The 22,050-nt window shown below is 39.5% G+C and overlaps 1 protein-coding gene across 4 annotated transcripts in view; it reads left to right on the top strand.

The window, feature by feature from the left end:
• Positions 1 to 22,050, top strand: part of ehbp1l1a (EH domain binding protein 1-like 1a) — a 30,221-nt gene that overhangs the window by 3,976 nt on the left and 4,195 nt on the right. The window contains exons 4-23 of one of the 4 annotated variants that reach the window (XM_017310564.1): positions 7 to 60; positions 1,826 to 2,004; positions 2,206 to 2,351; positions 2,905 to 2,967; positions 3,171 to 3,392; positions 6,357 to 6,527; positions 7,328 to 7,453; positions 7,561 to 7,701; positions 8,863 to 9,081; positions 9,209 to 9,353; positions 11,127 to 11,177; positions 11,329 to 11,508; positions 13,448 to 17,325; positions 17,419 to 17,467; positions 17,674 to 17,880; positions 18,133 to 18,675; positions 19,002 to 20,813; positions 21,004 to 21,157; positions 21,699 to 21,865; positions 21,946 to 21,994. In XM_017310564.1, the coding sequence (XP_017166053.1) occupies positions 7 to 60; positions 1,826 to 2,004; positions 2,206 to 2,351; positions 2,905 to 2,967; positions 3,171 to 3,392; positions 6,357 to 6,527; positions 7,328 to 7,453; positions 7,561 to 7,701; positions 8,863 to 9,081; positions 9,209 to 9,353; positions 11,127 to 11,177; positions 11,329 to 11,508; positions 13,448 to 17,325; positions 17,419 to 17,467; positions 17,674 to 17,880; positions 18,133 to 18,675; positions 19,002 to 20,813; positions 21,004 to 21,157; positions 21,699 to 21,865; positions 21,946 to 21,994 (8,556 nt within the window). Of the gene's footprint in view, positions 1 to 6; positions 61 to 1,825; positions 2,005 to 2,205; positions 2,352 to 2,904; positions 2,968 to 3,170; positions 3,393 to 6,314; positions 6,528 to 7,327; positions 7,454 to 7,560; positions 7,702 to 8,862; positions 9,082 to 9,208; positions 9,354 to 11,126; positions 11,178 to 11,328; positions 11,509 to 13,447; positions 17,326 to 17,418; positions 17,468 to 17,673; positions 17,881 to 18,132; positions 18,676 to 19,001; positions 20,814 to 21,003; positions 21,158 to 21,698; positions 21,866 to 21,945; positions 21,995 to 22,050 lie in introns of all 4 variants that reach the window. The other 3 variants (XM_017310565.1, XM_017310566.1, XM_008435077.2) reach the window with 3 other exon arrangements.

Genomic DNA, 22,050 nt, shown 5'->3' with positions numbered 1-22,050 from the left:
CAACAGGAGCCTACCGCTGAAGAGTTTGAAGACAAAGATTGGACTTTTGTCATTGAAAATGTAAGTTCATTATTTATTACATTGTTAAACATGCCCACACCACAATTTGGCTGTAAAGTCAGGTTGTTTCTCCACCATTAGCACAGCTACAGCACACCAGCAATCTTGATCTTGAACATACTGAACAGGGGACAGTGTTAGCACCACGTACACGCGATTGATTGATAACTTTAACACATTGCTCTTGGCTCAGATTGGTTGTTTCCGACCCGGAGTGGTGTGTTTCTGCAGATAGCTGTAGGACCGCTGGGAGGAGACAGAGGAGTTTGATTTGTTCAGGAATTATCTGTCTCATTATATTATTAAGACATATTGACAACTGTATGTAAAAAAAAACCATATTTTTTATAAAAGATACCTCCTGCACCTTTCAAAGAAAAATACTGAAGATCAGAATTGAAAACTGTGAGTTGTTATCTTGGTCAGTGAGTACAATACTGGTTCAGCTTTTAAAGCATTTTGCTATGAGGGCATCTTTAAAAGTAAATGAAACATAGTGTACATTTTGTGTTCCTTCGCTAGTGAGAAAATTCAAAATTCATGTTCCTGTTGACAAATTAAATGAGGCAGCTGTGCTTTCAGTATTTGACAATGGAAACATTTAGCAAAGTAAAATTTGAAGTAAAATGTGAGGCAATGTGTTATTTCTTTGTCAAAATTCTTCTTTGCAATAAATCTCATGCCTTTAGAAAGCCTCTTTACTTCCCCATTTAGTGGTGCCTCATTTGTAAGGAAAATGCATATGCAGGTAGATTTACTAAGTTCAGCATATTATGGGTTATGTCCATGAAAGATTTTCCATATCCTCTGTGCCTTTGCCAGACAGCTTCTTCTGCTGTTGACTTCTACGTTTCAACCATGTCTTTATGTAAAGAACAGGATGTACAGGCTGATCCCAGAGCTGTTTAATGGAGTTGAGGTCAGAACTGCAGTCAGTCCACTCCGTCCTCCACACTAGAGCCCTGCACTGGGATTTGGATCCCGCAGGACTCAACGCAAACCTCATGGGAGTGGGCAGTTTTAAGATTACCACGGGTGGGATTGAAATAGACACCAGATCCCAAGACTGTTGGAGGGATCTGAGGTTGCTAATAAAATCAAGACGGGAGGAAAAAAAAGTACAATCATTAGACTGAAAACTTATTAAAACCCAAAATATCAAAAATTGCAACTTAAATCTTATTCTTAGATGAAACCAGGGGTGACCAAAGTGCGGCCCAGGGGGCATTTGTGGCTCTCGAAGTGATTTTGTATGGCCTCTAGGTTATTTGGCTAAATCCTCGGTTAGAAACCTTGGGATAATCTTCAACTCAGGTTTTGCCCTGGAATATCATGTTAAGTCTGGTTTGTTCCCGTTTCTACCTGAAAAATAGCGCCAAACATAACCCCATTGCCTCTCATCCAGAAAATCTTAATTCGAGCTTTTGCTTCATCTCATTCTGATTATTGCAATGCGCTTTACACTCGTTTAACCAAAACCTCCCCATCAGTCTTGCAGAATGCTGCTGCTAGGCCCCTGACTGGATCTTCAAAATGTTGTCATGTAACTCCATAATGTAACTTCTTTGGCTCCCGGTTCATTAGTGAGTGGATTTCAAAATATTGGTGCTATCTTGAGAGGGACTACATACATAAAATTTTACTTATTTACTTACTGTTTCCGTTCTGTTTGGGTATGTATCAGGGCTTGTCTTGTTTTGACCTAGTTTATCTCAAGAAAGAAGGAATTTGTTTGCAAAATTAAAGTCTTTGTGTATTCTTTCAGGAGACAAAAGGCCGTAGGAAAGTTTTAGCATCAGCTGATGTTAATATGAAGAAGTACGCCAGTGCCGCCTCAGCTCAATACAGCATAACACTGAAGCTCAAGCCGCTGTCTGTGAAAGTGGTGGAAGCCACGCTCATCCTCAACCTGTCATGCATCTTTCTGAAGGAGGGAAAAGCTACGTAAGTTTGAGAAAATGTCGGTATTTACCTTTGTACTTCAGAGGCACATTTTGTAAAATTGTAGAAAACTGAACATCTTCTACCTGACCTGGTAGAAACTCTGCATGTCCAATGGACAGGTCGTTTACACAGCTGGTGGTGTGTTTGTCCATGTGTGATGTGAGTAGTGATTCCTGTGGATTTGCTCTCTTCTTTCTCCAGGGATGAGGACATGCAAAGTTTGGCCAGCTTAATGAGCATGAAGCAGAGTGACATAGGCAATCTGGACGACTTTAATGACAGCGATGATGAGGCAGGCGAAGAGAGACGAGTCAGCTTTGGAACGGGACAGAGCATCCATGTTGCTGGTAATACTGCACATTTTGAGTTGGTGCTACTATATGATACTAAATTTTTCCCCATCTGCTTTCTAATTCAAAAATAAAATAAATTAGAATGCGTTATTCTGTAGTAAAAGCCATAGAGATCCACTGCTGTTTTATGTTATGAACATTATTAGCAAGCACAGAGTACAGCTGTTCTGAGGGTTTATCAAACTTTCTGGTTAGCTAGCTGTAGCAAAATGTTTCATTGTGTGTTTTATTTGATTTAGGTAAGGCACCAAAGTATGTTATCTTACCTTTTATTTCTTTCTAAATTACAACTTATGAAGTAAGTTTAAAGTGAAAAGAAAGGAGTGTCTGCAGTCTGGGTTTACAGCCAGGTTAATCTGTAAGGTGTGGAAGCTGGAAGGTCAGAGGTCAGAATTCCCCTGAGCTTTCTGCTTCCTTTGAGCCTTGCTTCCCCTCGTATGACTTTTTTTTCTGCTTTTATTTATTCTGGTGAAACTACTATTCCTTTCTTTTATTCCTTCCCTCTGCTGTTCCGTATCTTCGTCTTATGCTACCTCCCTGCCCCCAGCTTTCTGCAGTGTGAGTGCACAAGATCTGACTGGGAGGCCTGAAAGTCAATCGGGCCCCACAGGTAATGTTTTGTTCACTCTGCAGCATCCTTCTTTACATCCTTGTCATATAAAATGTGCTTTCATTTTCATACGTGTCCCTTCATTTTGTGAAATGTCTCTGTTTTGTTTTCTGCCTCATTCCAATCTCTCACTCTTCTCCATTAAACCTCCTACTTCCCTTTCACCTTGTCCCTCCTGCATCTCATCTTTTCGTTTCACTCAGTAACCGTTGGGATGGACAGGATAAAGTCCTCTGGCATTTCCTCCATACATGCTCCCTTATTTGAACATGAAGGCCCTTCAAATCCACTCGTCTTCCTGCAAACTCACATGCAACCACCAAGCCCCACCCAACCGGGTCGGCCTCATGCCAGCTCAGGGCTGACCTTTACACATGTTCTTCCTCCAATGCTTCCAAAAATCTTTCAGTCAACTTCCAGATCAGGTATCTGCCCAGAAACTCCTAGTCCTTTGTTCGTGCCTCTATCTTTACGGGCAGAGGATTTTAAGTAGGGCTGCCCAAAGTGAAAAAAACAAAAAAATCACTATGCTAGCAATTTTTTTAAAATTAATTATTAGCCCTAATTTTCTGACTCTTTTCTCTGTGTAACCATTACAAAACACTCTCCTAAGAACTCAGTCACTAAACCATAAAGCTGATGTGGAATTTAAGGACAGCTAAAGTTCATCCAACCAACCAGTTTTAGTCATTTCAAAAAGTAGGACACACAATTATGTATTGCCTCATTCCATTTATCATTAGAAAATAAGTCAAATTCTAGGTAAAATCCAATAATCATTTTTTCTGTTTTCTCATATATTTTGATGGATTGAGGAAACACCATATCCCATAAAATCTAGCCTAGACAGCCATTTAAAGTTGTCCCACAGCATTTCAATAAGATCAAGATCTGGGCTTTGACTAGGTCCAGGACTTACCATCTCCACATTCTCAGCCTGAGAATTGGTGACTCTGCTGGGTTGTTTTGAGTTTTCCACAGTTTGCTGAATCAAGTTCTGCTTCAGGTTTAATTATTTTTCAGGTTATTGTTGCACATTTTCTGAAATGTGCAACAATTCAGAAAATGTTGCACATTTTACCATCAGACCCTCTGTCATGGGTAGTGGTGGCTGGAGGTGAGGAGAAACGCAGGATCCAGGTTATAGATGAAAAAATGATACATTTAATGAAAATGCTCAACAGTCCAAAACAGGCAGGCAGCACGGCAGAGCGGAAAACACAGAGGCTCAGCAACTGACTCAAAACAAAAGACTGACACGATGAGCTAAAGTCGGCACAGGACTTCACAAGGTTAACTGTGCCAGCAGACTAAGACACATAGACGTACTGACAAACTTAGACAAGGACCCAACGAGGAACACAGACGACAGGTGGGACTAAATACACTGGGAGGGTAATCACAGGAACGAGACACAGCTGGGATCAATCAACGGGGAAGACGCAGAGACAGAGACTCACAGGATCACAATGAACACAGAAAAAACTCAAAAATAAACACAGAAAACTACGGATCACAAAACCCTCTGATGGTGGCCTGGCCACGTCCTTCTGCAACAAAGCATCCTCAAAGCATGACACTTCCACCTCTATGCTTCAAAGTATGTCTGCGGTTTTGTTCATGGAATCTGAGAATTATGTGTTTAATTCAGGTTAAATGACTTCTTTTCCAGTGTCCACACAGTTCAGTTTCAGTCCAAAAGTGCTTATTCCGGAAGTCCTGGTCTTTGTCTCAGTTTACATTCTACCATCTCCTGGCCTTAATGTGTTTCTTTGAGAGCAAAGGTTTTCTTCTTATTAGAAAAGTCTCAAAAGCCTTGTGTGTCCTGTCATGCCATTAGATGTTTTGTTGGAGAGTTTTATTGTTGTCTTGTGATGAGTCTTTTGGGTGAACTTGCTGGGACAGGCAGACTTTGGCATGTTGGCAGTTGTCTTGATGTTTTCTGTACTGTTGGAAAGAGTGATTTCAGGTAGTTTTAAGAGCTCTCTAAACCAGTCTGATAAACTGCTACAGTCTTCTTTCTGGTGACCTCAGTCAGCTCTCTAGCTCTTACCATTACAGTAAAACTGGATAAATGTCTCAGCTGTAAAGCTAGCCTTGAGATGACAGTTGTTGTGAACTGGACCGATGCAGCTCTTCAGAGATGATCTTCTGCTCCCTTGGCTTTGCTGACACTGTTTCTACACCATCATTTCTGACTGTGCTCTTCCTTCTAATTAGCTCTGATATTGACTGCATTGTTATATCCTCAGTGGTAAGTCGCTTTGGATAAAAGCATCTGTTACATGATTATCCATGAATGTAAATATTAATATCGACACTGATGCACAAAAATTCAAGACTCAAAAAACTTTGACACACACTTGGACAGAGAATACAAGCAAAAGTCATGAGTGTTTTGTGACTTTTGTCAACTTCAGAGATTTGCTCCACTAGACCTCAGACAGTCTGGTGTGGTAGCCAGTTCAAAACTGTTATCAACACAACTTTTGTGTCATGAAACTGGGAAGGTCAGATTAGTAGAAAGCCAAGGCTGCGCCTGCAGGTCACATGACACCTGGTTTATTTGGGTGATGGGATGTTGTTGCCAAGACGTGCGCTGACAGCTGCGGCCGTCCTGTGACTGTGCTGAGCTGTTTCTGGGTCACACATCCAGAAATTAGAAGAGATTATTGGGTGGAAGGATAAAGTGGCAGATTGATGAATAATTGGAAACTATGCTTGAAAAGAAAGATTTTCTATAGCAACCAGAGAAAATGGAACATGTCAAGACAGATAGAAACATAGGAAGGTTTTGGGTTGTTGTTTTTTGGATTTAATGAAATAACAAAAAAATACAATTTGGTCTCATTAGTGTCTTTTCCTTTTATTAATATTAAGTAACGTTCTTCAGTCCACCTTAAACATGTAAAACAGCTTTTTCATTAGTGTTATTAATTGTCTGGGATAACCATAGCAACATGAAAGATCCAACCTCACCAGACAACAGTTGTAGTAATCAATAGCTTATTAATATACATTTCTAAAGTTGACAATTCACAATTTGCACTGAGTCAATATTAAGATAAAGGCAGGAAGAAGATAAAAAATAAGGATGCTAGAAAGAATTATAGCATTTTTTTTAATTATCTGCATGCCATTTTAAATTTAAAGTTGTTTAATGTCACTTAGACACTGGAAAATGAATATGCTTGTATTTATATTGCTGGTTTTGTGCTAAAAAACAACAACACACCAATGGAATTATAAGTTTCCCACTGAAATACATAACAGGCAGGTTCAGTTTGCCCCTAACACTATGTGTGTTTTAGATTCACTTATTCATTTTTTCTTGTTATTTTCTACAGGACCTTCTAGAAAATACTCTTATCATTTTCCATTAATTTTAGCCCTGCAAAGGCCCCATAGCTTCCACAGTGATGCCTTCTCCTCTGATGGTGTGGTGGCCCAGTATTTCTCTACACTCATCCCTTCTAAAGCCCGCTCTACCTCTTCTCTGTCTTCATCTCCATCTGATCCATCTCCCCACCTCCCTGCTTTCTATGACAGATCACAAACAGGTTTGTTAAGCGGCATCATTTGGAACCCAAATACAAGCCATACGCAGCAGACAATTTGCATATATTTAAGCTAAGACTAGACCTACTTTTAGTGAATCTCACCCCTTACTGTAACCTTTTGTCTCAGATGTATTTCTTGTGAAATGTTCCATTTAAGAAGGAATTTTTGCATGTTTTACATTCTGTGGCCAGTTTTAGCTTTTAAGACTTCTACAAACATTTGGTAAAGACTGGGTTGCGTTCAGGAGCTCAGTTCCACTCATTTGTTATAACAACAATGCCCAGTCACAAAATCTCTTACTTGGATAAGTCATCTATGTTCCCAAGGAACATAGATGTCCTTGGGAACATCCAGGTAGGCTGTCTGGAGCTGACTGGAGCAGGACATCCTGCTGGGGTCTGCAGTTCCAGGGCAGCCAAAAAACATTCTGTAGACGAGAAAAAGGCTCTGTTAGTTTCTCCAATTGCTGCACCTTCTGAAAGACTTGTTAGACTTTACCTAAGAATCTCACTTTTTCTTTACTGCACTCCAATAATATGTCTGTTATTGCTTGGGTGCATTACCAATCAGGGCTGCTCTTAGTTTTTCGACATACTTAAGAATCAATTAATATTCAAGTTTAAAGTCACTGGCATGTCCAAACATTATTTAAATGTCCTTGTAACCATAAAGGAAGTGTCACATGTAAACATGGGCTCTTTTCAGCTGTTTCTCTTACTGCACACTTTTTTTTATGCCTGTTGTGTTTTCTGGAATCCCCAGAGATTTCTTTTTCCCTCTTTCTGCTCCTCATCCTTAGTTCCTCTAAGAACCTTCCCTCCTAAGCCTCCTGCTTCCAGGCAGCCCAAAGATCGACCCACCTCAATGGTGGAGTTGGGCTGTACCCTCACTAAGCCCACAAGTCTCCCGTCTGCCCCTGAGAGAGGTAAAAAAAAAGAATGAAGACACAGTAAAGAACTGTGGACTGTTGACACATAATAGAATTATGCTATTTATGTGTCTTCCCACCATTTTCCTGCTCCTCTTTTCTAGCTTCCTGGCAGACCGAATGGAAGTCTCCTAAATTTCAGGCCCCTCTAGCACAGCCGGCCCTCTCCCCTAAGTTTTTGCGTCTTTCTGAAAGTCATCCAGGAGAAGCTCTGGTGCTGCACAAAGAGCAGGGAACAGAAATACGTAATGCTGTGACCAAACTCTCTCCAGGCTATTGGTGTTTGTTGTTAGTGGGATGCGTAGTAGATTAAATATTTTTTGCTTCAATTAATTTTGTCTAAACTTGCCTGCACTTGAATCACTCATTTATTTGTAACTATCCCTGCCTGATGTAGCCTGTTTAGTAGTCTAGACAAAATTCAATACCTAGGATTACTAAAACATTCTGTTAATCTCCTAAAATTTGCAAAGTGGCATAATGCACACTTTACCTGAGTGACTGCTGACTAATGTGTTTGAAAAGAATTGCTGATATTTCCCACCGTCATTGATATTTAGGTTTGGGAGGTTTATTCTAAACAGAACAGCTTCATTGTTTTGTCTGTGAATTCAGAAACAATAAACAAGGCTGTTTTCATTCTGCCATAGAGCTACCAATAACAGGAATATACAGTGAAATTCAGTATTGAATGTTAATTTTACATTACATTATTTACCGCTTTGTGAAAAATAGATTAGACAAAGACTAGACCTACTTTATAAAAACAGGATTTGCAGCACATATCTGCAAACAAAGCACACAGAAACAAGCACATATAGCTTAATGCATCATTCCTTTTAAGATTTAACCATTAAACACACAGTCTAGTTATGACAGAAAACGGATATTTATTTGCAGTTCCCATGATGTGCATATTGTAGTTCCTGCCCATCACTGTTGTGTTCAGCTGCTCATGAGATCAGCCGCAGGTCTTTATCCATCTTTTACATTTTTTCAGATTTCATTTGAGTTTTGTAAGTGGAATTAAATCATATTCTGCCTTCCAAACACTCTGTGTAATTGTTCCCCACAATTTGTCATATTTTCTAATTATTTTTCACCAAATCTCTATGATCACAAAGGGCTCGTATTGATAAATCCCGACAACATTGTCGAAGGAAAAGAGAGTTCAGTTCCTCCTAGTAAGGGACATTTCACTTTGGGACAAATTGCTGGTCAGTTGCTGACAAACCCACTGGATTGATTAACAGGTCATGCCACATCAATCAATCTCTTTTGCTCTACACGCCTCCCTGCATGCTGTTAGTACTGCTTCAGACTTTAGCTTGATGTTGATACTTTTTTCCCTTCTTTTCTTCCCATCTCCTCGTCCTTCAATCCATGCTTTTCTTCCTCCCTGCCAGTTTCATCCTGTTCGTCTGCAGCTCAGTCTGTGGATCAGAAACAGCAGGGAGAGACAGGATATGTTTCCTCTGGGAGACCTCATGGCAGTATCACTGTAGAGAACCACTCACCCAGTTGTCATAGTCCTTCATCTGCCCCTCTGCTCTCTGGGGCTCCTCATCCTCCCCAGCTACACATATTTGAAACAGTCATAGTCTCCCCAAGTAGACAGGAAGCAGGTAACAAAACCAAGTCATGGGTCAGTACGCTTTCACAAGCTGTAAATAGTGTCTGGACACTAGTGATGGTTATCATCAGCATTGAACCATGTAGTACAATCTCATTTGTTGCTCTCTTTGTCTTTAGAGTTTAAGAGACAGCTGAGCACCCTGAGTGAGGAGGAGAGCCAGAGCTCAGGCCCTGCAGCAGCCAGCCTGAGGACAGGCTCCGCAGCACCGGGGCGGAAAAACGATGCACCATCAGCAGTGGAGCTCATGAAAGCTTCAGCAGGGTGCGTATATGTGCACTAAAGCATGGCTGCTTAATAAGTAGCTCCAGCATTTCTGAATATTCTGTATGTTTTGCTTGACAAACAAACTGCAGCGCTTTGTGCATCTTGTGCTGTGGTGACATGAAAACCAGGTTTTAATCTTGTCTCTTAGTTTGAAGGTAACAGTTGTTTGAGGCCAGACCATAGCTGACTCAGATCTGATGAATGCAACAAAATGTTTCACCAACTTCAAGCATTATGCTTGTTTGAAATAAGAAGCCTCCACTGGGGAAACATTTTGTTTTTCTTTTTTAACATTTTAAAATTTTTTGCAAAATCAACTAAAATGTATGTATCAAGTCCTTAAGCATTTGGAATGAAATTAACTGAAAAAAAATACTTTTAATTATTTAAGAAGAGTAATAAAGCAAGACTTAGTCTGTTTGAGATTAGATATTATAAATGTATTTATCAGTAAAACCAATTTTCCTAAGCTTTAGCATTTCCTGTTTCCTATTAGATTTTGGTAAACGGTTTTAAGTGGTTGAGGATAAAACAAATATCAGCCAGTTTAGACTAACTGTCTGACCCAATCAACTATCTGAAAATCTTTGCTTCACTGACTGCAGATTTTCTTACACTCACCTTCCATCTTTGTTGACCTTGCTCTACCCTGGTGGCAGCACTGGCTTTTGCTGGATGTTGTGAAGCCTCCTTCTCTGCACCTGAATCTCTCATTTTTATGTTTTCAATAGCCCAGAAAAGTGTTTTTGTCTGCTGCAATACTCTGAGCAGGAGCTCCCTGTATGGGAGGCTGCTTGATATAAAAATATATGATAGACACAAATGATATATTTTTTTACAAGGGTGTTCTTCATACCAAAAATAAATAAAACTCTGATTCATGATAATTACCCAGACCTGGTGAATTACTGCTTCTTCAAATGTAACAAATAAAAAAGTGAAGAAACAAGGAAATCCTAGAAATGTATTACATTTATTTTGTTAAATTTTTATGTAGCTTGGAAAGGAAATCAATCCTTTTACTGAGAATCACCCACATTGTTTAATTCTCAAGTTATGGTAAGAGGACAGCTCTACCAGAGTACATTTTAAAGGGGTTCACAATTAGTTGAAAATATTGGCCTAAATATGTTGTAATTTTCCTATTAAATAAATAATTGCTGTTTGTGATATGTAAAAACTTATTGCTTCAATAGTTGCATACCTCTGGTTATATTTCTCACCCATGGAGGTCACCATTTTCTTACCTGATGGGTTGATGACGCGGTCAGGTCCGTTCTGTACTGGAATCTACAGAGTAAACACAGGAAGACTAACATTACCCGAATTGTTGTTTATCATATTGTGTTTGACTGGTGTGAATTTAGACAAAGCCACCCTGCTTCACCATTGGCTATAAGTTAAAAAAATATTGAGAGATGTTTGTATCACTTTCTGCATGAAAAAAAGAAGAGCAGAGAGGTGAAAAAGCCAAACACAACTTCCAATGGACCAACATTTGTGCTCTCAACATTTCTCTCCGTGTGATAATATTTTATTCAAATTTATAGAAACCAAACATCATACAGTATTTTTTACTATGCTAGTTTTACATCTAAAATAAAGATTTCTCAAAGTCTATTGTTGCAACCCTGTAATAACGTGGCACCAAGAACAACAAGTTCACTTCAGGACAAAGGGTTAGGAAATGGCAGTGTGATTTGGAGTTCTTTGTTATTCCACCAGGTTCGTCTTTGAAATATTTGCTTTTGGACTCTGTTTTCATTTAAGAATGTGGCTCTCGAATCCTGATGTACCCTTGTTGTTGACTGTTAGTGACAGGTGAGTTAACTTGTTTGGCTTGTGTGATGCATTTTGCAATGAATGATAAGAATTTCATCCTTAGCTGGCTGGCTCATTATTGGCATTTTTATAGATATCCATAATATTTTATCATATCTAAAATTTCCCCTTTATTATCTTATTGTTCCAGCCCCGTGGCTCAGAGGGATACTGAAAAAGGACAAACTGTTGTAAAAGATACAGACACTACTGAAGTCACTGTGGAAAGTCCTATACATTTGTCCTCAGGGGAACCAAGAGATTTGTGTTCTTTAGAGTCATTGTGTTGTGATTCTGTTGAACAAATATGTACCAGACATAGTGAGCGTGGGTAAGTCTAGATTGACAGTATTGCCTAAATGAAGCATTAGATGCTGCATGGCTTTAGTGATTTACATTCAGTAGAAGTTCCATGACTGATGCATGATGTTGTAGCAAAACCGTTTCATTGGTCCATCAGCTGCATAACACATTACTATTCAGCAAAGGACATCTTCAAAAGGTAGCAAGAATATTGGTTTATAAGTTCCATCCGTCCGTCCATCCATCCATTCATTGTTCCATCCATCCATCAAACATATAAATAACTAAGATAGCCTCCACCAGTTTACCAGAGGTCGCTATCACAGATCCATACACTCTCCTTCATGTAGTCACCTCAACAGATGCATTAACCTAAAGAGAAGTTAATAATCCTAACAGATTTTGCAGTAGTATGCCAAAGCTTGTTGTAAATTTTGGAGTAAACAACAGCTAAGCATGCATTATGAAATGCTGTTTTAGAGAAACAAATTCTAACGCTTTATATTTGGTTTTTCTTAACTACAGAATCTTGAAAAAGTATGAAACCAATTGATACTTACCATATTTTGTAACAATAAAACTGCAAATAGCATGGGACATGACAAAGTTTGTGATCTTAAATTAAATGAAGAAGATATTGGCGAGACTCAGAGTAGCACATGCATTTAATGCCAGATATTTACTTTAAATGTCTAGGTAAAAATGTGCTACTATCTTGTCTCTTTCATTTAGTTTACCAGATTTACCAAGTAGATTTCTTACAGAATAGGTGAGAGTGTGTTTTATAGACTATTGTGTATGGTTAGGTCTGAGTACACAGAGGCTACATATTATAGGGATACATATTATAATTTATTGAATATGATGTATTGTGGACTTCATTTGTTTGATTGAAACTCTGTAGCACAACATGGTGCTAACGCATCCCAAGTAATTATAAAAAAACTGACAGTAACTAAAAAGAGGAAAAAGAAATAAATGTGTGGATTAAAAGTAGATAGATAATTATATCTGACTATTAATTGCTATTTTACAGTGACATGCCTTAATTTAGTGTCACTTAACATAGAAAAGAGGAAGAAGAAGCAAAGTTGCAAAGCTACAAGGGAAGCAGCACAAAAATCTCTCCAGGTCGCGGACAAAGGGTCTGCAGACACACATAGAAGCATGGGATGATCATAAAACGATACTGAAGATGTCTCAGTTCTTTTCTTTTGTAGAAAGTAGTTTCCTCACTAGAAGCTTTTTTACACCTTTGCTGATTCCTTTGCCATAATTTTAATTACTTCTCTGATAGTGAAAGAGGCTGAGAGTGCTTTATTTTATTTTGAAAATGTCAAACATCTTAAAGTTTTGCAATTTTATTTTTATTTTCTGCACAGTACAATTCTTGCCCCTGGGGTTGATTATATAGGAGCAGTATTTGTTTTTTTCATGAAAATTGCAAGATAAAATGTAGAAATTTAAATAATTAACTGTTTTCAGTCTTGTAAAACCGAGGCACTGCTTTGTAGCAAGACAGTGTTTTCATCCACAAAGAGCTAGGATAGTTTCGCTTTGACAACGATGTGCCAAAACTACAGTAACACAACGATGAGTCTAAGATTCTTGTGGTTGTATTTTCTCATAAATTAGGCTTTCACAAAATATTTTCATCAGAGATTTTAAGGTTGTTTTGAAAATTTATCTTAAACAGATTTGACAACCCATTAAATGAATTTTAATGTTCAAGTTGAGAAGGAATGCATACTTTTTCAAGAGGTTTTTGGAAAATTCTTTGAAATTAATAGCATTTTTGCTGTTAAGCATGAAATACACTATGTAGTTGGTTGCTATATTGTGATGCACATTTGTAGGACAATTGTGTCCATTTTGTGAATACATTTATAAATATTTACGTTATTTATTAATTTGGTATTGTCCAAAATAAATGGTGACTAAATTCTTATATTCTACTCTCTTTTTAGAGATGAGAACATGGTTTCACAACAACCTCCATGCCCATTTTTTACTGAATCCAGAAAACTCATTTCAGAAACTCAAAGAGCTATTTTAGCACATCAGTCACAAAATGCTCCTGCTTTGAGAACCATGAAGCTGCAGGAGCCTAAAGTGAGAACATGGAAATGTCCCTCAGACAGGGAGAAGCTTCTGTGTGTACCTATACAGGAACCTCTAAAAACAGAACTGACAAAAGAATCGGCTGATGTTGCCCCATCAGCTAGTGCTTCCATGGTGGTACACTCTGATGACAATGAAAAAGAAACTGTGATGGAAAACCAGCTATCTGTCTGCCAAACTGTTGAAAATGAACTACAAATTTTTGAAAACCCAAGCAATGAGTATGATCCTCAGTCACAAGGACATATGAAACACATGGAGCATGAAAGCTCCTCGTGTCCTAGTGCAGATTATTTGCCACATTATCCCATGGCGGAATCTTACAGTAAACAATTCATTTTCTTGAAAACCTGTCCCAGAATGACAAACATACCTGGGATGTCAGGAATATCACTAAGTAGTGATGAAAAACACTGGCCTCCCGATCAAATGACAATCTGGAACAAAGGGTTGCACATGAAAGAAAAGGAACTACAACTCTTATCAGGAGAGAATAAAACCCATGAAAAAAAAAGTGTCTTACTGGCACCATGTTGTCCAAGGCAGGCTAGAATTTCAGGTTTCCCATCGGTGTCCCAAAAGAGTGGCAACAGTTATTGTTGCACAAAACTATCAAAGAAAACTGTTTTAAATAACGATAAACAGTCAGAGTCTCAACAGGAAGTGTTTAGAAAAAAGAAAATACAAACTAAAGCTTTTACAAGTATAGTGTCACCAAAAGAGAACTGTGAAGCTGAAGAAAAGATGGCTCCAGAGGTCCTAAAGCATTCTTATACACCAGATATAGACTCAGTTGTACAGACTACTTTCACATTCTATCAATCAGACATCACCATTTTAGGTTCTTGTCCAATGAGCTCACCAATTGCAGGCATTCCATCATTAGTTAATCATAATTTCAGTGAAAGATGGATTACAGAGTTCAAACTCTTCACAGTCACACATCTTAAAGTTCGAACTGTTACAATTAATGACGTACCTCATAATATAAAAAGTGCAGAGTCGGTAAAGGGAATGACAGCATTAGCCCCAACTTGTCCAAAACAAGCTTGTGCATTTGGACTTCCATCTGCTTCTGAACTTTCTGACATTCTCAATGGATCTAGTGCGGCTAACCTTGTTCCAACCTGTCCTTCTGTCTCCAGAATGGTTGGCATTCCATCTGTCCAAAAGCCTGACAGCAAAGATTGGCAAATCAGTAATAAACCATTGTGGGAGAAATTGTTAAATATTAGGGCTCTAGTACTGCTACAAAGCAACAAAGCAAAGAAAAAGTGGAAAAAAAGTATTTCTCTTTCACAAAGTTGCCCATGTGAGTCAAAGATCCCTGGATTTCCTTCTAGAGCAAATCCTAGAGTGAGTGAAATTGAGACAAGAAATATGGTGGATCTTTCAAGTTCTTGTGCAAAAATCTCCCAGATTGCAGAATTTCCATCTTTTCATAGTCCAATAATGTGGACAGCAGGCAGAGAAACACTGTTTGAACCAAAGGTGAAAGAAGAATGCTTGTTCCTTATTGATCACCATGACAGAAACAAGAAACAAGCAAATGAAATGGTTTCCCTCTTGTCATCTTGTCCCAGGACTTCAAGAGTTAAAGGTTTCCCTTCGGTTCCYAATCCCAAAATGGAATATTATAGGCCAAATGTAGTCAGTCTCGTTTCCTTGTGTCCTGTCATTTCTGGTATACAAGGATTCTCATCACTGGAACCAMAGAATGAGGAAGGTTGGCCTGCTCACATAGGTTCATTGATGTACAGGACWCAAAGGACTGTTCAGTTTTGTTTTGATTTATTACCGAATATTGCAGACAATGCAAAGGACATGTGGCATTTTGCTTCATCCTGCCCAAGAGAATCACYCATTCCTGGTTTTGCATCCAAACCACAACCCAGTGTGACTAATATTGAGACAATAAGTATGGTGGCTATTTTGAGTTCATGTCCAAAGATCTCTCAGGTTGCAGGATGTCCATCAATTCATTGTCCAAAATTGTGGACAGTAGGCAGAGAGACACTGTTTGAACCAGAGGTCAAAGAACGATTGTTCCTTATTGATAACCATGACAGAAACAAAAGACAAGCAAAAGAAATGGTTTCCCTCTTGTCATCTTGTCCCAGGACTTCAAGAGTTAAAGGTTTCCCTTCGGTTCCTAATCCCAAAATGGAATATTATAGGCCAAATATAGTCAGTCTCGTTTCCTTGTGTCCTGTCATTTCTGGTATACAAGGATTCTCATCACTGGAACCAAAGAATGAGGAAGGTTGGCCTGCTCACATAGGTTCATTGATGTACAGGACACAAAGGACTGTTCAGTTTTGTTTTGATTTATTACCAAATGTTGCAGACAATGCAAAGGACATGTGGCATTTTGCTTCATCCTGCCCAAGAGAATCACTCATTCCTGGTTTTGCATCCAAACCACAAACCAGTTTGACTGATATTGAGACAATAAGTATGGTGGCTATTTTGAGTTCATGTCCAAAGATCTCTCAGATTGCAGGATGTCCATCAATTCATTGTCCAAAATTGTGGACAGTAGGCAGAGAGACACTGTTTGAACCAAGAGTCAAAGATAAACACTTGTTGAGTATTGAGGCCCATGACAGAGACAAGAGACAAGTGAGAGGAATGGTTTCTCTCTTGCCATCTTGTCCCAGGGTGTCAAGAAGTCAAGGTTTTCCATCTATTCCTAATCCTAAAGTTGAGTATTATAAACCAAATATAGTCAGTCTCTTTCCCTTGTGTCCTGTGACTTCTTGTATACCAGGATTCCTGTCACTTCAACCACAGAAAGAAGAATGTTGGACACGTGACTTAGGTTCATTGATGTACAGGTCACAAAGGACTGTTCAGTATACTTTTGACTTCTCTCCAAGTAACACAAACAAAATGAAGGAGATGTTTTGTATAGTCCCAACTTGCCCAAAAGATTCCCTCATCCCTGGTTTTCCATCTGTCACCCAATGCAGTGTGTCATGTCTTAAATCTGAGGAACCCTCCAAACTCAAACTCAAATCCAGCATGGAACCTAATATAACTAATTTTGTACCCTGTTGCCCTATTACCTCATCTATCAGAGGATTTTCATCCTTGACTCCAGGCCCAAATACAGAATGGCTAAATGAAACAAAAATGATACTAATGAAACCTCAGGTCAAGCATAAAAGTATCTTGATTAATGAACAGGAGCAACTAGATTTATACAACAGGAAAGGTATGCTAACTTTAGTGACATCATGTCCCAAAAAGACCAGAATTTATGGCTTTTCTTATGCCCAAAAGGTAAATCGGCCACCAGATATGGTCAGCTTATACTCATCTTCTCCATGTGTTTCATGTGTCCCTGGTTTTCCATCTGCAAGAAGGCTTAGTTCTGAATATACAGAAACACACACCTGGATCCCACAGAATATTGTCCTGTTCGAAAAGAAGCAAAAAGAGAAGGCTTGTCCTGCAACTTTGCCAGCAATATTGCTTCATACACCAGAAATGAAGTCTATGGTCGCACTGGCTTCATCATGCCCACATCTGGCTCAGATTCCTGGATTTCCCAGCTATTTCCCAGTGAACACAGCTGATTTGAAAGCAAAGGTTATTCAACGTCTTTCTGCTGCTGAAGCATATGCTGCAAATGTATCCCAACATGCGCAGTCAAATCTCAACGAGAGCAGTGGCATTCCTTTATCATGTGTTAGCAGTCAAAGCTCTGAACTTTCTTATGGTGAGACATCAATGGCATTCAACATTCATATGTCACATACTTGTGTGTGGATTGTTAATTTTCAAGTCTTTAATCTGGTTGCTGTTTTAACAGAAGAAAAGGGGGGTGCAAAGGAAAGTGTAGATCGTTATCTGTATTCTGGGTAAGTGGAGGAGCCCAGTGCTCCTGTGTGTTTTGCTGTGAAAGTGACTTAGTGCTTGCTTAACATAGATTGTGTGGGATAAGACTTCTTCCTGCACAGTGCGTGGTAAAGTTGTGCAGATTGGGCATGATACATTTCATTGCTTAAGTTTATTCCATGAACTCTTTATGGATCACAGTTTTAAAGCTTTGTATTTGGGTCCTCAGCCAATTGCACATAGAGAATAAAACAGCAGAAGAAATGCAGACAGGGGATAAATCCTGGGATACATCAGAGGCAACAGGACTTTTTGGATGGGAGGTCTTGGAGGCAGATGGATCAGTGTCTGAAAAAAAGAGTGAACTCTCCTTATCAGCAAATGCAGATGAGACTTCTGGATTAGTAAAGGCCCTTGTTGGTGTTTTCCACAAAGGGTAAGTTTAAGATTAGTCTAAAACCACAATTAATAGCATGAATTATAGAATTTTTGATTGTTGAGATTCCAGAATTTAAAAATGTAATATTACACCCACTTTCAATTTTTTTCCTGCCTTTTCTTATAGTTTAATGACAATTAAAAACTGGGTCCAATTTAGGATGAAATGTAAATTTATATTGAACTTTTTTTTCTGAACTTGTACAATGACTTACATGTTCAATACTCAGTGCCCATTCATTCTTTACAGTTATGAAACAGTAGCATCCATCCTGGGCCCATCTAGCTCTGCCGTAGCAGACGTTGACCCCCCACTCGCTGTTCCTTCTGTGTGCCTAAAGGAAAAGACGTTAACTCCTTCTGCTCCTTCTGCTGAGTTTTGGCCACATTTCCCTGACAGCAGGTCTCCTCCACTAAAGACAGATGACAATTCTGAGGACATTCACACTAAACAAGAATATCCAATAAGTGTGGAACCGTACATGTGGGACTTGGTGGATGATCAGTCAGTCTCTTCGCTGTCAACTGCTGGCATTGAGGACACCCTTTTTGATTCAAGTATGAATCGATTTCCACTGGCAGAGGAGGACAACAAGGGTGTAAGAGAAGGTAGTGAAGGAACAGATGAACGTGAGTTACCTCTGAATCAGGAACATTCAAAGGAAACATTTCTGACTGAACAGAACTCTGTTCAAACATCAAAGTACATGGAAAGTTTGCTATCAAAAGATCAGGCTTGTGTGGAAGAAGATGGTTTGAAAATTATGTTGTTCTCTCCTCATTCAGAGAAAGGGTGAGTGATAGTCGATTGTTTTTTGATTGCATGGTGTGTGACTTAAGCTTAGTAATATATCTTATATTGTGATGTGAATAACCATATGCCAATCAGAAATTAGTGAGGGTCAAAGATCGTAAAAGGTCATTGCTGCCTTCATGTCTTGAGTAATACTGTATTCTTTGTACTATTTTTTCATCTCTGAAACTAAATTAAATCATAAAAATAATCACTTAATTGTTGAAGAATCTTTTAAGAATACAACTAAACTTTGGTCTCTTCTAACCAAGACGTGCATCACACAGCAGCTGATTCTGAAGATTCTGTCTTCTCTTTTCTCTAAGCCCGACACAAACGAGTTCGAAAGAACTGTCTGCAACTCCTCTTCAGCTTACAGACAGTAATGAACAAAGACATGCAGAATTTGATTTACCCTTGGACCAATCAGCGTGTGATCAAGACAATAATCCACTGTTACCACAACCTGACATTGCTGGTCCTCAACAAGACAAAAAGCCAGTGATTCCACCTGAACTGAAAGAAAGTGATCAAGAGATATGCATAGCTCCAAGAAGGCCAAACAGAAGGAGGGATCATGTGTTTCATAAGCCTGTTCCAGGAGTTGTTCTCTCTGCCTGTGAGAATTCTCTACAGACAGACACTGTCCAGTCCAGCTGCACAAAACCTCACATTCTTTCTGCGTTGGACAATAAAGCACAATGCAACACAGTTCTTTCACAAAACACACAGAAGAAAGAAACAGTAACGGAACCTTCTCTAATGACTGGTTTGTTTCAGAGTCCACCTTTACAAACAGAAACAGTGCTAGTTTGCTCAAAGGACACAGAACATCCCTCTAGTGCTCCGGACCGGCCTAACGAAGACAGCACAGCCGGAGTTCAGGCCTCTTTTAATACAACGCTTTCTTTGGACGCAAAAGAAGTGAAAACCCTTCCCCCTGTTCCAGAGCCAGACGTATTCCATGATGAGCATGCTGCCCCTCTTTCAATCATCAAGAAGATTAATCTTCCAAAGCGAGTTAGAAAAGCTGGCAGATTCTGTACTTACAAAGACATTACTGCAGGAGATGATTCACATCAAGTTTACCAGCTGCCATTAGCTTGTAGCACATTTGTTGATATATCCAACACTACAAACCAAAAGGCAGAAGATTTAATGTTTAAAAATCCTGTTCCAAAGCCTCGTGGAAGAAAACATGTCAGTGGCTCCAGCTCAGACAAGTGTACTGCTGCAGTAGGTGCATCTCAGGAAGCCCATGGCAGAGAAGCACTGACAGCAGGGAGAAGCAGTCTGCTGAATATTCCTTCCAGACCTGAAGACTTACCACAAGCTGAAGATTGTTTTGATCTTGCATTAAGAAGAACCAGAATTACATTTGAGCAAAGCACTCATGCTGTGTATGGTGATACTTCAGAAAAATCACCAGGACCCTCATGTCTACCTGTACCCAAAGAAAGAAGGAAACACTCCAGTGATGCACTCCTACAGGACTCAAAAACTGCTTCTCCTTCAGACAACGTTGCAGATGCTAAAGCAGTCCCAGAAAATAAGAAATCAACGTCGTCTGTTCTATTCTGTCAAGTCCAGAACGACCTTAGAAACACTGATTTACCACCCGCAAGCAATTTATCTTCCATAAAAATGGAATTATCTCAGACAAACTCAGATGAAACATATGGCCTGAAAGCAGAGGAAGGTTCAACATCTCTTAACTTGAAATCTGATGGAGGTTCAGTTACAGTCCAGGGTGAAGAAGAAGTTCTGTTGCAGTTGGAGAGGGATGTGCTAGAAGCAATGGATGAAGTCTTTACTCAGACACAGTCCATAGAGGATACTGAAGAGGTTCAGGATGAAATTCTGCAAGATTGGACCTTTACAGATGAATCACTTGTTACAAAAACCTTACAGAATGATGAGAAAGTAGATTCAGAGAAGGAGAACATCACAAAGGTCCTCGAAGGAGAGGTCAATAGGTCTGGGACTGTCACCGTTTCTTCCTCTCAGGATGACTGGCTGCATGTAGAGCATACAAAAGAAAGCAAGCTTATGGAAATAGACACGGGAAGGGAAGTGAGAGATGAAGAGTTGGACTCTGTGTCTGTAGATGTAGCTGCTGGTTGTTCAAAGAATCCAAGGTAAGATTAGTCAACAAGCTTTAAACTATTGCAGGATGCACTCAACTAATATTTGTTTTAAGTTTTCAGTGTGCGTAAAATTATTTTTGAAAGGTTCTGATTACCTTTTTAAACATATGTTTGATTTTTTTTAGCAGCATTAAAGGTAATAAGTAACAGGTGCATTTGTGTTCTGTTGTGGTTTTGTTAGGTCGTCAGGGCAGCCCGTACCTGTTCCTCGTGGCAAGAAGCGCTTGAGTGGTTCCTCTCTAAATGGCACCAAGTCACAAGCTGAAACCCTTCAACAAGCCTGTGAGCCGACAACGCCTCAGAAAAGACCTGCAGAGGGCGCTCCTTCTGTAGAGGTGAGGAAGCTGAATGCTGCTTCTTCATGTTTGGTTCTGGTTCTGGATGCAGAGCAGAACCAGGAGACCTGAGTGGTCTGGAAGGCTGATACAATAACAGCAGATCTTTATTGCATTGTCGTCCTAAGCCCTTCAAGGATTTATAAACCAACAGTATTTTAAAGTCTATTCTCTCAGTGGACGGTCTGTAGAACTGGGTGATGTGCTCTATCTTCCTGGTTTTAGTTAGAACACCAGCAGCAGCGTTCTGGATCAGCTGCAGCTGGAGGATTGATCTTTTAGTCAGACCTGAGAAGACGCTGTTGCAGTAATCAGTGCGACTAAAGATAAACCCATAGATGAGTTTCTCTTAAACTTAATGAGACTGCCTTAATCGGAGGCAGAAGTTCCCTGGCAGATCTGTTCTACGACTCGCCCCTTTCTGCTGCCCAGAGCAGCTGGCCATACAGCTCAAATCAAAAACCACCACTGATTATACTTGATAGTTTCAGTTCTGTGCCAAGTTGAATTTCTGAATTTCTTTTTGATTTGTGTGTTGTAGACTACCCTCGGTAGTCCCAGCTTAGTGACCTCCAGTCGGTCTCTGCTGGAGTGGTGTCAGGATGTCACTCAGGGTCACAAGGGAGTGAAGATCACCAACTTCAGCACCTCCTGGAGGAATGGCCTGGCCTTCTGTGCTATCCTGCATCACTTCCACCCTGGAAAGATGTAAGAAACACCTGCCATACAAAATGCTCCATACTACAAACTGCTAGTCAACATTTCTCTGTCCGTTTGTCGTTTTCTAGAAATTTTGAAATGCTGAACCCGTATGACATCAAGACCAACAACAAACAGGTTCAAGACATTTTATTCATTTTCCAAACTGGTCTGACTGTTATTTGGTCAATCAT

Source organism: Poecilia reticulata, linkage group LG18 (assembly GCF_000633615.1).
Source record: "Poecilia reticulata strain Guanapo linkage group LG18, Guppy_female_1.0+MT, whole genome shotgun sequence".
In the NCBI taxonomy this organism is placed as follows: domain Eukaryota; kingdom Metazoa; phylum Chordata; class Actinopteri; order Cyprinodontiformes; family Poeciliidae; genus Poecilia; species Poecilia reticulata.
Note: the sequence above shows the minus strand (reverse complement) of the source record. Positions and strands in the feature narration are given on the sequence as shown.